Source organism: Triplophysa dalaica, chromosome 4, assembly GCF_015846415.1.
Source record: "Triplophysa dalaica isolate WHDGS20190420 chromosome 4, ASM1584641v1, whole genome shotgun sequence".
In the NCBI taxonomy this organism is placed as follows: domain Eukaryota; kingdom Metazoa; phylum Chordata; class Actinopteri; order Cypriniformes; family Nemacheilidae; genus Triplophysa; species Triplophysa dalaica.
In genome coordinates this window covers 10,125,149-10,138,831 of record NC_079545.1, presented here as the reverse complement: position 1 = coordinate 10,138,831, position 13,683 = coordinate 10,125,149, and the positions used below count along the sequence as shown (strand labels likewise).

The following is a 13,683-nucleotide window of genomic DNA, read 5'->3' as shown; positions in this document are numbered from 1 at the left end:
AAGTATTTTCTAAGTGGTAATTGGGTGTGTTCCCCAAATTAGACCTAAAGTAAAAGAAAAGACCACAGATAATCAGTGTAGTCTTCAGCAGTTTGTATAAAATAAAATAATTGTCCACAACATGATTATATTGTCAAAAATGTTATTGTGCTATAATTTATCAAGAAAACGTGTTGCTTTGCATTTTCTTCTTTTTATTAAAATTGTGTGAACGTAATTTCTTGTTTCAGCAATGTGCTGGTTATATGACGACCGCTGCATGCATATTAAGAGATTATACAAACACAATACAACAGATATATATACGATATTAAGAATTTAATAAGTTATTCTTCATCACGCTTTAACAAAACACTTCAAGTTATTGCATGATTTAATAAAAGCTCTCTATAAATCACACTGTGATCTAGACCATCTAATAATCCAATTAAAACACTTTACAACTATTCATTTAGAAATAACATCGTCAGAAGACACATAAAAGGAAGTGCAGGCTGTATGAGAATGCATAGTTCTTGAACATCAAATTATAACAACACTTCTGGTAAAGTTCTATCCACAGTTTGTCTGATCTGAATGACAAAGGTTATTCCAGTTTAATACAATACACAGATGTAAACTGAGCAAACTGTACTGTTGTATGTGCATCTCTTCATGAGTCTGTTTACTTTTCTTGATAGTCTGTCTATCTCCATCTAGAAGCGTGAATGATTGACCTTTCCATTGTTATAGGCACTGTTGAGTATGCACCGTCACTGAACAAATGGACTATTCATAGGCTTGTGTATAAGATAGCAGATAAGCCTGGGTGGAATATCCAGAGTGTTTATAAACTGAATCCTGTTTATGTGTTTCAGATGTCTACGGATGGCCAGCCTAGACTGAGACACCAAAGATTTTGGACACCCTGTGAGAGGAAAAGAAAGGGGAAGAAATCAATATCTACAGCCAAACATAAGAAAATTTATCTGCTAAATGCAACAAGTAGTGATGGCAAAATTTCAAGCACAAATTACAACATTCCTGCCCTCTCACCTCGTTCCTTGAGTAGTAGCTCGACAGCTTCATTCTGTTTGGTGCTCTTCTCTATAATGAGGGTAGGCAGGTAGACATTGGCCCCAAAGTCAATGAGCAGCTGAATGTACTCGACTCCACACCCGTGTCTCAAACACAATTCCAGCACCGTCTTCTGCTGCGTGGCTTTGCCAATTACTTTATCCTCCGGGCTGTTATAATTCGGCTCTGCCCCATACAACAGCAACATCTTAAAACAGTCCAGGTGTCCATATATGGCTGACAGGTAGAGTGGTCCACTGCACACCGCAACCCCAGACGCCCACAGTGTCACCTTTGATCTGGCGTTGACCTCTGCTCCGTGCTGAAGCAGCTGGCGGAGGATCTCTGGGTCGCCCTCCCGGGCGGCGGTGTGGACTGGTGAGCTGTTGTTCAAGTGACTTCCATTGGGGTTAGCACCAGCACGAAGCAAGGCAAGGACACAACTCAGGTACCTCCCGCACACAGCGGTGAAAAGAGGAGTCTGGGCCTTCACATCCAGGCGATCGACCTCTGCCCCGTGGGCCAGGAGCACCTGCAGGCACTTTAGGTGACCTTTGAAAAGAAGAAATTTGTTGTATTACTAGAAAGCTCTTAATAAGCATGATGATGTGACATCAGAGGGCCAGGAGTGTACCTTTGGATGCAGCCATCCGTAAAGGGGTACCTGGGATTCCCCAACCGCTCTGGTGATTGATGCACTTCCTGTAATGTTCTTGTGACAACAGCTGAGCCAATAGGAAGTGGTCATTATCCGCCACTGCTCGATTCAGCACCAGACTCTCAGAAGCTGATTCATCCTCTTCCACCGGTCGCAGGTGGAGCATGGAGGAGATCTGCAGAGAAGGGGGGGAGAAAGATAGAGAGGTTCATGCATGGACAATGTTGGTGTAGTGGATAACATTGTGTGCACAATTCACATAACAAACAAAAAACCTGTGTATTAAAACATCAAATTGAATACGTGAACCACATTTTTTATGTCTGTAATAAGCAGTCTAGGTAGAAGCCTCACTAGGTTTTGAGACACAGATTCTGTCAACTTTATACAGCTTTACTCAATTCTATTTTCCAATGTTTCGACATTTTGACAACAACAAGCGCTTATACGGGACGGCACAGGAACCACTTATTTGTAAAAATGTATTATCATTAGACTCATTTCTGTGACGGCACTTAACACATGTTAAATAACCTTTAAACAAGACGTATGTAGGATTGTATGTCATGACCAACTTAACCCATCTAACGTTTTATTATTAACGTTAGCTGTAGCGCACTGCTAGCTTACACGGCTAGTTAGCATTAAATACAAAATAGTCATTAAACAAGATTGAAATCATTTACATGCAGGTAAAATAAGCATATTTAAACTGATCGTATACGTAATATATATATATATTTATAAGTATATATATATATATATCAAGCTCTAAGAGGTTGTCAGTGAACAACCATATTTGTAAACAAAGCCGAGTTCCCTCTCGAGGATTGACATTCACCACCCTGCAGTCAAACATACACACATTTACACAAGTACAGATGTACAAAATTTCGCTTTAAAGAAGGTATTTAAGGCTTGTCAAGGACACTCACCCAGCTTAAAATAAGACCAACAGGAACGAACGCTAATGTGCGGAAGATATTCCTTGGGCGGCCACAGAGGGCGCTGTGCGCGCGCACACAACACTAGCCTTCTTTCAGAAACCTGTTTGCTTAGATTGATTAGAAGTCGTGTTTTCCACAAACAAATCAGCCAAACATGGTTCTCATAATATAATGCACAGTGTAGAAAAGGTGTATTTATTTAAAGAAAACATCCATTTTGATTCAATGGTGCACACCAAACATGTATAAAAAGTGCAATGATCAAAACAAGCGTGTACAAAATGATTTGACATCAACAGTCATTACACAGAGCAACAGTCTTTGTTTGGTTAAACTTTAAAAACGACAGATGTTACCACAGATTGTCATACAGCTCTTATATATCAGTGGTAACACATTTCCCTTGGCTTATAATTTTGTATTATTTTTAGCTATTGCCATCCTGCTATTGCTTTGCATTTAATCAGTAAAAAAATGTAAACAAACCATGACCTGAACAAACAAAATTCTCTATAAAGGAAAAAATATTGATTTCTCAGCTAAGACAGAATTAAAATGATTTCTATAGCCTGAGCTTGCTCCACAGCAGTCAGGGATTTAGAACAAAAGCTTTGAAATCAATATCATAAGTAGACATACTTAAAAATGTTGTTTTGCAAAAATATACATGCAATGTATTCAAAATGATTGTCCAAAATGTGATGAGCCTGCCATCAGACAAATTTCTGAGCTTTGGATCCTTTGATTGGCATTTAAACTACATTGTAGGTGTAAACAATGCAAAAGCTTATTGCATTCACCCGTCATTTCCCTTTTCTCCAAACTCTCAAAAAAACCTTTCAGTTTTGTGCCTTTTTAAGCATAAAAGGGCAACGTGAAGTGCAGGACACCTCACAAAATCAATTTGTGCAAAAACGTATAATCAATTGAATCTATATCTTGTGTTCCCTTTATCAAACTAAATCTCACAACAGCCGCGGTGTGTCTGAATCAATCAGATTCATTTTTGCGTTGTACAAGTAAATAGTTTGTATGGCTCGATGTGCTGTACGCAATCATTTTTAAATCAAGCGTAAATATAAAATACATTAAAACGTCTACCGCACAATAGTCCAACATCGTGTTTGATCATAATGGCATTTAAACAAGATCACATGTAAGGTTATTTCTAGCCAAACCAGTTTTTGTTCAAAGCATATGGCTCATGATGTTTTTGAAGACCAACTCACACACTAGAAAACTCATAGAGCATTTGAGTAACGTTCAGTGAACAAACATCACAGGTACAAACAATCTGTCAAGTGCTATAAAACTAATACACAATACGACAGAATCACGAACAGCTTCAGGGATGTTTTGTTGTGTTGTTGGAGTGTGTAGAGATCTCCATGGTAACGGCACTGTCCATATCTTTTTAATACTCTGGACATTTGTTCTTTGGGGTTTCAGTCAAAATGTCTGTTCTGTAACTATGGAGACTCAAGAGGATTCTTGAACCTCCTCCTTGGAATGCTCTGTTTCCACAGAAACAGGTTTTTCCTTTGAGGAGGTCACACCGTGCTGGTTGTCAGCTGGCTCCTCCCCTTCTTCCCCATTGTACTGTTTTGAATCCATCCCCGCCTCCTTTGCAGCACCGTTATTCAAAGGGATGCAGCTTCCATTTGATTGGACAACAGTAGCAGTAGGTGTCTTCTCACTCAGACTGTCCTGATTTGAAGATGCGTTGATTGGTCCAGACAGATCAGGGAGAACTCCGTCGGCAACTGCCAGCTGCTGTAAATGAAAGAGAGGGAGACGTAATGTCAATCGTATGCCTCTTTACACACCGACAAAGACTACAACACCCACAGCTCCACTTACCCTCTGTAGATCAGTCATGGTTTTCTCTCCATCCACCTGCCTCTGCATGAGGGACAGCAGCTGGTCTACAACAGACTGTTTTGGGTGCATGCCTTTGTCATAGTGATTATACATCCCACACCAGAACCTTTGAAGACACAGACAGAACAGTATAAATTTGTTAAATTTAAACACATATGTGCTTGCTTAAAAGTGAGTTTCTGTGGTTTGTGTTTAAAAGAGATCTAATCCGTACTTGAAGTGAAGGGGTAAAGTGCTGGGTCTGAGCACTGTGCTCTTTAATGAACGCCGGTACAATGGGTTCCGATACTGATGAGGGTTTTCCAAAAGATGAGGCCACAAGGAAAACGTCTTCTCGCGCAACCTAAATTCAAAACTTTGTAATTATAACCATTTTGGTCATGGTTATAAACCATTATTAACAAACATACACAGCTGTGCTAACAATTTAGCATCATGAAAGCACGCACCGGAACTTGTGACTTTGCATCTTCAGATAGCATTTATTTGAAAGTGTGTGAGATTACCTCATCTCCTGTCTTTCTTTCTGACAGTTGCCGATGAAGTTTCCATACTGGCAGCCATAGACTTGGTTGTGGATTTCTAAGAGGTAACGTTCGTTAAACTCGAACGCACAGGGAAACTGCTCTGAAAGCTGCCACACGCACTCTAGGAACTGGGTAAAGACAGGAGACACTTCCTTCGGGTCGCTTTCCAGATGGCCACACCTGGAGCAACAAGGAAAACGATGTCACGAAAAACTGCGTATGACTATGACAATAGTGTGCCTCTAGTGATCTCTAGTCTTTAGTTTTTAATGCACTTACTGTCTTCGCGACAAAAATGGACGTACAAACATAATATAGCGTCATTGTTAAGATAATAGAAACATTAATTATATTCAACTTTTGCTTAGTTTTCATTTCTTAAGCTCACAAGATCACTCACTACATAGGCTTGTTAGGTGTCTTGGTCACTTTCATATAAGTTCTGAACCGAATGTAACCAAATGACAGAAAATAATTTTACCTTTGACTGAATTTATGACCAAAGGAGATCCATTCTTTTTCAATCAGAACCTGTAAATAAAATACAATTCTGACAAATATTCATGTATGCATATTAATGCATTAATGTACATGAAAATCCCTTAATTGCTATACTTTCACTATGTATTTATTTTTACTACAATCAAATTGGCGTTGTAAATCATTTCAACGTATATTATTTAAAAATGTCTTTACAATAATTTTACTTATCCTAGTGATTTCAACTTATTCTTATAAGTTACAGCAACTCACCACTAGTAGTTGGTTGAAATGTCTTGCCAATTTGATTGTACATAAAAGTTTGTGTCAGCAAAAAAAACATACAATTTTGTGTCAAATAATTTTCAGTTACATAAAACATTCAAATGACATGATAAAAACGTCTTTATTAGAAAAATCATAAAACAATGTAACGTAAATATAAGTATTCACTGATAGGTTATGTTACAGAGTAATTACCATGAGCCCTTTCAGGGTTCTGTAGTAGGGGTCCAGCAGTATGCAAGCCAAAGAGCACACCTGAGCCGTCCTGTCCCAACCATCTGAACAATGTACTAACACACTCGCTTTCTCATCACAGACAACCTTTAACACACACAAAACTGCTGAATAATGTCAGTTAATCAAAAATCAGTACCTGTTAGTAGTCACTCTCAAGGGTGTATCAGCCATTTTAAAATTAGGGGGGGCAGCTGTCAGGTGATGTGACCCTCAAAGGCCAAAAACATTATGCACATAATGTACATGTTCATAAAATACATTTTATATAGAATACCAGATAGCATTTTAGAGCACCTCAGTAGCATTTTTTGGAGAATGCCATGATAGCAAATAGCCTACCTTGGTAAACACTATTGAAACACACTCCCTTTGCCATATAATCAAATCTATTTAACAATTTGAACATAAAATGGAATGAGAACAGAACCCAATAATCAGTTATACATTTACTCGTTTAGCAGACGCTTTCATCCAAAGCGAGGAAGCGACTTGCCAGTAGGAGAGAATATTACACACACTCGACGAGATGTGTCGTGTCACATATATTGTTTTTGTCACTTCGCATTGTTCGCATAATTCAAATCATTATGTGTTAATTCGATCAGGTGATTCGTGTTAACGCGACATAACACATACTTACAGTGTGTGTTTGAGAAAAGGATGTAGCTCTGCTTTTTCTGAGGCGCATTTAGGCTACTTAAAAACTGCCAAAAGAGAAAATAAATAAAAGAAAGAAATGAAATGAAAGAAAGAAATCACGAGTGCAACTCCTATAAGTTGATGTGAAGCTTGACAGATGCATCTTGGCAGATGCGCACAAGAGATGACTCGGTTTTTGATTGGCTGAATGTTACTTCACTCAAATCTAAGTAACAAACCAGAGAACACGGGCTGAAATATAGGCAGTGGGTCAAAAATAGTGCACCGAACAGAGTCACTCTATCTCTACAGTTATAGAATGAAGGTCAGTACCTTTGCGAGGAACACACCGGCATCCATCACAGATTTGATGTGCCTCAGCCAGCCGGAGCTCTCCAGCCCTGTCAGATGGTCACTCATTGATGGGGACTTCATAGAACACACTGTAAACACCAAGACAAAATAAAAAATCACCTCACATGCTCCCAAATTTCATTTCATTTTCGAGTATTGGTGTTTTCTGTAAAGCTGCTTGGCACACTGTGAGAAGCACATTATAAACAAAACTGAAATATCAACAACCTACACTTCCAATAACCAATTCACATAGAGTTCACACTGCATATTTCTACAGCAACAGTGTGTCATCTCACCCTCCAGCAGCTTTTGCAGGCTGTTTCTCATGACGTGGATGTTTTCAATCCCTTGAAACTGGAACCTGATATTGGAATAGTTGTCCTCATTCTCGTAGCCTTTTCCAGCCGCGCGGTTTGCCATTGCATTCAACTGACAGGCACAAAAGACATTTCTAAGTGTGTGTGCATGTTCAGTAGCAGGATATGCAGAAGGTCAGGTCAAATCAAGTCAAGGTTTATTGTTACCGCTGTCCTACAAAATGGAACCGAAATGTGGTTTCTCCATTTACATCAGTGAAACATGAGACAGGAAACAGTAACTAGGACAGTATACACATTACTAATACAATTCATATAGAACACACACATCGTATAAATGTTACGAATATGAAATATAGTTTAGAGTACTGCAATGCATTAAATACTCCTATGAGATGATCCATTATCCTATTTGTTCACAACACAAATAGCAGGGCAGTTGGGGGTCAGACGTCACAGGGTGAAAGATTAAGACATCACACCACTGCTATGTGACTGCTGGATGTATGACAGAGCAGCTGGGGTTTAAAGTTTAAAGATAAACGTTAACATGTTATTTGTCGACTAATGCATATAGAAAGGTTAAGGGTCACACCTTAGGGCGCGTGTCCACTACGTATATAAAAGGGCAGTTGGGGTTCGCCTGGCTGATGGCCTCAAGCATCTGCTCGTCTTCCATGCAGCGAGAGTTCAGACCAGACAAAGGCTGACTGCAGCGACAGATCGCAGCCTGCAACAGAGAAATACAAAAGTAATACATAACATAAATGCACACGTTTGGCAGATGCTATAACTAAAGCGACTTTTAAAGCGACAATGCATTTAAAGGTACTGTGTGTAATGTCTTGGAAGGATGTATTGACCTAAAGGCAATAATATACATAACTGTCATTAGAAGTGTATAAAGACCTTACAAAATGGAGCCTTATGTTTTTTTAGGTCCCCTTGCATGTGTCTACTTAGCCCAAAAAGTATAAACTGCTATACAGAGCGCATTTTGTTAATACAATTACCAATAGCAATCAAATTTTTCCTGCGTAGAAAAGTTGGAGGTGGTCGCCTCCGTTAAATATCGTGCCGCCTCAGACTCTCGGCAAATTATGTTTGTTGTCCTAAAAAAAAAACATTGCGTGTATTTAATAGACTTTAATTTGTAAATGCAGTTGCGCCATTATGCCAGTGGGTAATTCCGCTGAGATCAGCAGGTGCACATTCCGTTGATTTTAGGTGAATTCCACCCACGGTGTTGCCCGTGACACAATGGCTAAAGCTCATGCACAACATGCAGTACAAGCAGGATTAGCTTCAAAGTTGTTCCCCAAGAGGGATCGAGACCAACTGAATGAGACAAAGCTGCCGATGTAAGTAATATTTATGAACAGTCTGAATTGACATTCATATACCATATTGCACTTTGCACTAATGGACTACTTTCATAACTGCATTAACTCATCCACTGCACTGTAACCTTAATAACTGCATTAACTCATCTACTGCACTGTAACTCATCTATTACATTATTGCATCTATCGCATAACTAACTGCATCTACTCATCTATTGCACTATAGCTTCAATAACTGCACTAACTCATCTACTGCACTGTAACTGTATATCTGCATCTACTCATGTATTGCACCGTACCTTTAATAACCACATTAACTCATCTACTGCACTGTAACTTTAATAGCTAATGTCTGTAACTAATGCACACTCAAGTCACTTGCACTATTGTATGGTCTATATTGTTATCTGCTCATAACCTCCTGTACACTAATGTTCACAGTAGATAGCCTTCTGTATATATTTTTCATAGTACATACCGATTGTCATATTTTCATAGTACATGCCCATCGTAAATTATTTTCCTAATATTGTATTCTGTATTTATTCACACTGTATATCTGCACTTGCTAATTGCACTTCTGGTTAGACCTAAACTACATTTCGTTACACTGTACTTGTATATGTGTAATGACAATAAAGTTGAATCTAATCTAATCTAATCTAATCATATATATAGGAGGATAACGTTAGCATACGATAACTTGTCAACGACAAGCGCTTAAATCCAAGTAAATCTGCTGAGATCAGCAGATGCGCATTCCGTTGATCTTAGCCAAGCATACACGCACAACGTGAGCGCTGTTTGCTGTGACAGGTTATATTGTCTCCTGATTAATTATTTGAGACGTTTAAAATGAAACTAACCGCAGAGGAGTTCAGGAAACATAATTTAGCTAAACCATTGCCATTGCAGTACTACACATGTGTTGTGTTGACACGCCGGCCGGAGGGGGGTGGGATGCGCTGTAAATTATTATCATTCATATTTTCATTCAAAGAGACATGCACCAAAACGAGTTGCTGTCGCTTAGCTGTGTTTGAGGAGGCAAAACGGGTTTTATATACACAGCCATTGAGTGTTTTTAACTCTTTCACTGCCATTGACGAGTTATCTGGTCATTAAAAAAAAAACGGTTCCCCGCCAAAGACGAATTACGGCAATCAGTTTTTGTACTGTCGTACAGCAGGTGGTGCTGTTACACACCTTTGGGAAAAAGTACAGAATCCCAGAACCTAGAACGTATATTTCTTATCGGATTTTAATGATTGTTCTGAGTGTAATCTGGGCGGAATCTTTGACAAAAGACTTTAATTATCTCAGCTGTTTAATCAAAGTGATGCATTTTTGAAGAAACCCTCCCACATCTAAGTAATGATAAAAAATGAACAAATGAAGATAGAAGAATACGGTTTCTTTTGTTTAAAAGCAGAGACTCTGTTCTTTCATTTGACATATTGTTTGTCCATATATTCTTTACAGAAAATGTACTGTGAACCATTAAATTTTGGTGAAAATGTTAAAAAAACGCTAGCATAGGCTGGCAACTTTTTTAAAAAAAGGCTGGCGGGGAATGAGTTAAGCAAATGTGTTCCAGACATTACATGATGATACTAATAAATCAAAACGACTTGTTGAAAGTGCTCATTTAATGAGTCCTTTAACATAAAAAAATAGAACAATATCTTAAGACTATTTAATTGGACACACACACCTTGGCCAAGTTTATTTTATGTTTAGTTTACAAAAATTTTCAATTATATTAATAAAATTATACAGAGAGCAATTGTGTGCAATTATGAAGTATGAGCATACCTTCATATCCTTGTGATAGTAAGACAGGACAGGCAGTCGGCCGCGGCTCCTAAACTTGGCACTGCCTGTTACTGTGGCAACACTGGCATTTTTGGGGAGTCCTAGGACAGACGGATAAGTGCTACAGATCTGTGTGAGAAAGTCAAGAAACATTTCCATTAGAGTGTGTCAGCAACAGTCGTTGATACAAAAGATAAGCTGTTGTGAAATCTTGGTTACAAGATGGTTGAGACACAGGAAGATGCTACCTCATAGTTCTTGTTGAGGTGGCTGATTTCCCAGTGTTCATTGGAAAGACCCATTCTACGGAAGTCATTTGATACATCAATGAGTTCCCAGCCACACCTCCTGTCGTCCTCATTTTGATGTGGATTATAGAGGAACGCATACAGCTCTTCCGCTCTGACTATAGCGATACAAAAGTCTGAGTATGCACAAGTGTGCAAAAGGAACAGAAGAAATACACTCATTTAGTTAACTACTGTGTTTGTATACCTGGTTGAGACAGACGCAGCAGTGACTGGTAGATGTCCTGGCAATCTCGCTCTCTTTGAAACAGCAGGTGAAGCTCCTGGAAGGTTTTGCAGTGGATCAGGAGCGGACAACCTGATGTGGTTAATGGATGCTTTTCCACAGACGAGATGTGATGATGTAACACCTTCAAACACAGGGGTTCGACACAACCGTTTTCATTAGATTTATCTCACCCTTTCAAATGATTTCTCATGCCCCATTCTATTGTGCTGTATCATTATCTTCCAGCCATTTTCTTCATCGGGTGCATCTAAAAATAAACTGAATTGACTTACTAATAGCATGTTTGTATTTTTGCCATCCAAATTTTTGTCTGTATATATTTAAATAATGTCACACTTCGAGTGTGGCCAGACTCAAGCTGTTGGGATTTGCCTTTGGCAACATATAGTTTACAGAAGAGTAACAGACTCAACAGGTGTCTTTATTCCATTTCAATGACCAAACAACAATCAGCAAATGATATATAACATCAGTGATACATATTAACATTTATTACATTTAACTGCTTATAAAAAGACAATCCTTGCAGCTAAACAATCATGCCGCCCTATTCTATTGGCCTATATTTACCCATGTTTCTTTGCGTGCGTTGTTGGTTTGTTCCACATAGATAAGGTGAGTAGCGGTCAGATACAGAGTTCCCAGAGTAGATTTCTTTTCTGTATATCTATTTTGTAGTTTCACATCTTCCACCTGTAACAACCCAATCAGAAATGCATTTGTGCATGATTAACTGTCTGTGCATAACAAACAAAGTAGTAGCAAATGACTGCAAGGGTCAAAAAGCCTAAGCAGAACCCACAATCCAGTTGGTGTTTAACACAATGGAGAGGAAATCCCAGAGAAATGCTTAAACTAAATTTAACACGCTGTCAGCATGTCCTTTTCCCCTGGTTACAACCCCTGTCTCTACACTTTTGTAATTTTAGTTATTGAATAACAGGCAATGAAACATCATTATAGCAGAAGATGCCACTTCAGCACTAAATAAGACTTTATTTGCATCAAAGTCTGATTCATTTTGCCTGTTTATCAAATTGTATTGCCACTCTATGAATTAAATGAGCACTAATCTGTTCAGTAAATAATAAGAAAAACAGAACTATAGAAAACTCCAATTAGAATAAAATGGAAAATCTTTGTTGGTCATTTGTGAGAAATCGATACCAAGATCCTTTAATAAAATGAGTGACAATGAAGCGTCTTTATAAAGCAGTCCATTTTGTCATGAAAGCCAGACCAAAACCAAACAATGGTGGATTTGGTTTAGATTGTAGTGGTTGACTTTTGGTCTTGAACACAACCTTGTGATGTCAAGAGTTTGGTTCCAAAATGAGATGAGTTTGTTTTATGGTGCATTCCAATTAATATCCATCAACCTGCAGTTGGTTAATTTTGATTTAAGCCATACTAACAAAAAATACACCCAACTAAAACAATAAAACACAAATAAAAACATGTTTTTATTTTTTTTAAACGGAGTTATCTCGTTTTTGTATTTCCTGGAGTACTGCTGATTCTACAACCTGACAACATCTTATACACACTCTGAACTGACATATCTATGTGTCATACACATCTTTTATCTAAATCATAAATGTCAAGAAGAATCAGCAATTAACTTAGTATTGTCTAATAACTTTATAATGTTATGTATAAGACCAGAAACATTCGTAAGAGTTACAGTCGCTTATAATTTTGGCAAAGAATCATACATGTATTTACCTGTCCTGCAAACTCAGATTAGGCTTTCAAGAGAAGGATTTATGGTCTTCATATTCATATTTTAAACTTGTGAATTGACAACTCGTTTCAGTCCATACATACTCACTAAAAGCTTGCGACATTCAGGAAGCAAAACTGAACGCGTTTAAAAACTATTTTAACACTTCATAAAGTGCTACCTGCGGCATGCTTTTAGATCTATCAAGGGTCTGAAATTGATGATCAAGGGTGAGGGTCTGTTCTAAATATATGAGCCTATGAGAACTGTCCCTTTGCACGAACGCACCTGTTGATTCAGCCCTACCTTTGGCGTAATTATGTGCTCCATCTTTTTCACTCGGTTATCATCCGTCCAAGTTACACTTTCGCTATTTGTGTGTTTAGCTTGCTAGGTATCATATTCTTTCAGGAAATCGGATTAAGTGAGAGCCCCTGCGTTCCTTCCTGACGTGAAGACTACAACCATGTCAGCTGACATGTCCACATATCGCGAGAAGTGGTTAATCGACGTGATCTCATTTGTTCGCCCTTTTGCTTCCTATGATAGTTCAAGCCACCTCGGATTTATGATATTTCTCACTTTCAACAGGAAATAATTTCTGTAACGGCGCTGTTTTAATTTGAATGAACAGTTGTGATGTTTTAATGCTACTGAATCATTTGTAAAATTAACTTTTTAATATTCCTAATTGCTTTTTATGTTACTAAATTCATGCGTTACTTCCGGGTTTCTTGTCGAAATATCCCCAAATCCGAGGTATTTTATGGCTTTGAACGACGCGTTATTTTCACAAAATTTCAAATTGAGTGAAGAAAATCAATTTCTTTTACAATTTCTTAATATAATTTCTTTATTTTCTTTATCCCCACTATATTAAC

At 38.2% G+C, this 13,683-nt stretch overlaps 2 protein-coding genes across 2 annotated transcripts; both read right to left on the bottom strand.

Moving 5' to 3' along the window:
• Positions 1-299: 299 nt before the first annotated feature.
• On the bottom strand, positions 300-2,722 carry asb12a (ankyrin repeat and SOCS box-containing 12a). The gene is made up of 4 exons (XM_056746271.1): positions 2,650-2,722; positions 1,691-1,889; positions 1,036-1,608; positions 300-907 (listed from the first exon to the last, which is right to left on the bottom strand). Exons 2-4 carry the CDS (start codon positions 1,878-1,880, stop codon positions 753-755), a joined length of 918 nt encoding a protein of 305 aa, XP_056602249.1. The 5' UTR covers positions 1,881-1,889; positions 2,650-2,722; the 3' UTR covers positions 300-752.
• A 108-nt stretch (positions 2,723-2,830) lies between these two features.
• Positions 2,831-13,254, bottom strand: mtmr8 (myotubularin related protein 8). Its single transcript, XM_056746270.1, has 14 exons — positions 13,109-13,254; positions 11,650-11,772; positions 11,038-11,200; positions 10,791-10,948; positions 10,543-10,671; positions 7,980-8,114; positions 7,364-7,496; positions 7,044-7,153; positions 6,030-6,155; positions 5,551-5,600; positions 5,049-5,249; positions 4,757-4,885; positions 4,522-4,648; positions 2,831-4,434 (listed from the first exon to the last, which is right to left on the bottom strand). The coding sequence occupies exons 1-14, from the start codon at positions 13,130-13,132 to the stop codon at positions 4,141-4,143; spliced, it is 1,902 nt and encodes a 633-aa protein (XP_056602248.1). The 5' UTR covers positions 13,133-13,254; the 3' UTR covers positions 2,831-4,140.
• Between the last annotated feature and the right edge of the window lie 429 nt (positions 13,255-13,683).

Bases quoted from the DNA above. Each gene is read 5' to 3' on its own strand.
- asb12a (XM_056746271.1), bottom strand. From the start codon at position 1,880: ATGCTCCACCTGCGACCGGTGGAAGAGGATGAATCAGCTTCTGAGAGT. The intron at 1,609-1,690 runs GTACACTCCTGG...TTCTTTTCAAAG, and splicing joins ACGGATGGCTGCATCCAAAG to GTCACCTAAAGTGCCTGCAG. The intron at 908-1,035 runs GTGAGAGGGCAG...TTCCTCTCACAG, and splicing joins GCTACTACTCAAGGAACGAG to GGTGTCCAAAATCTTTGGTG.
- mtmr8 (XM_056746270.1), bottom strand. From the start codon at position 13,132: ATGGAGCACATAATTACGCCAAAG. The intron at 11,201-11,649 runs GTAAATATAGGC...CTGTGTTTGAAG, and splicing joins ACGCACGCAAAGAAACATGG to GTGTTACATCATCACATCTC. The intron at 5,250-5,550 runs GTAAAATTATTT...TTGTTGCTCCAG, and splicing joins GGTCATAAATTCAGTCAAAG to GTGTGGCCATCTGGAAAGCG.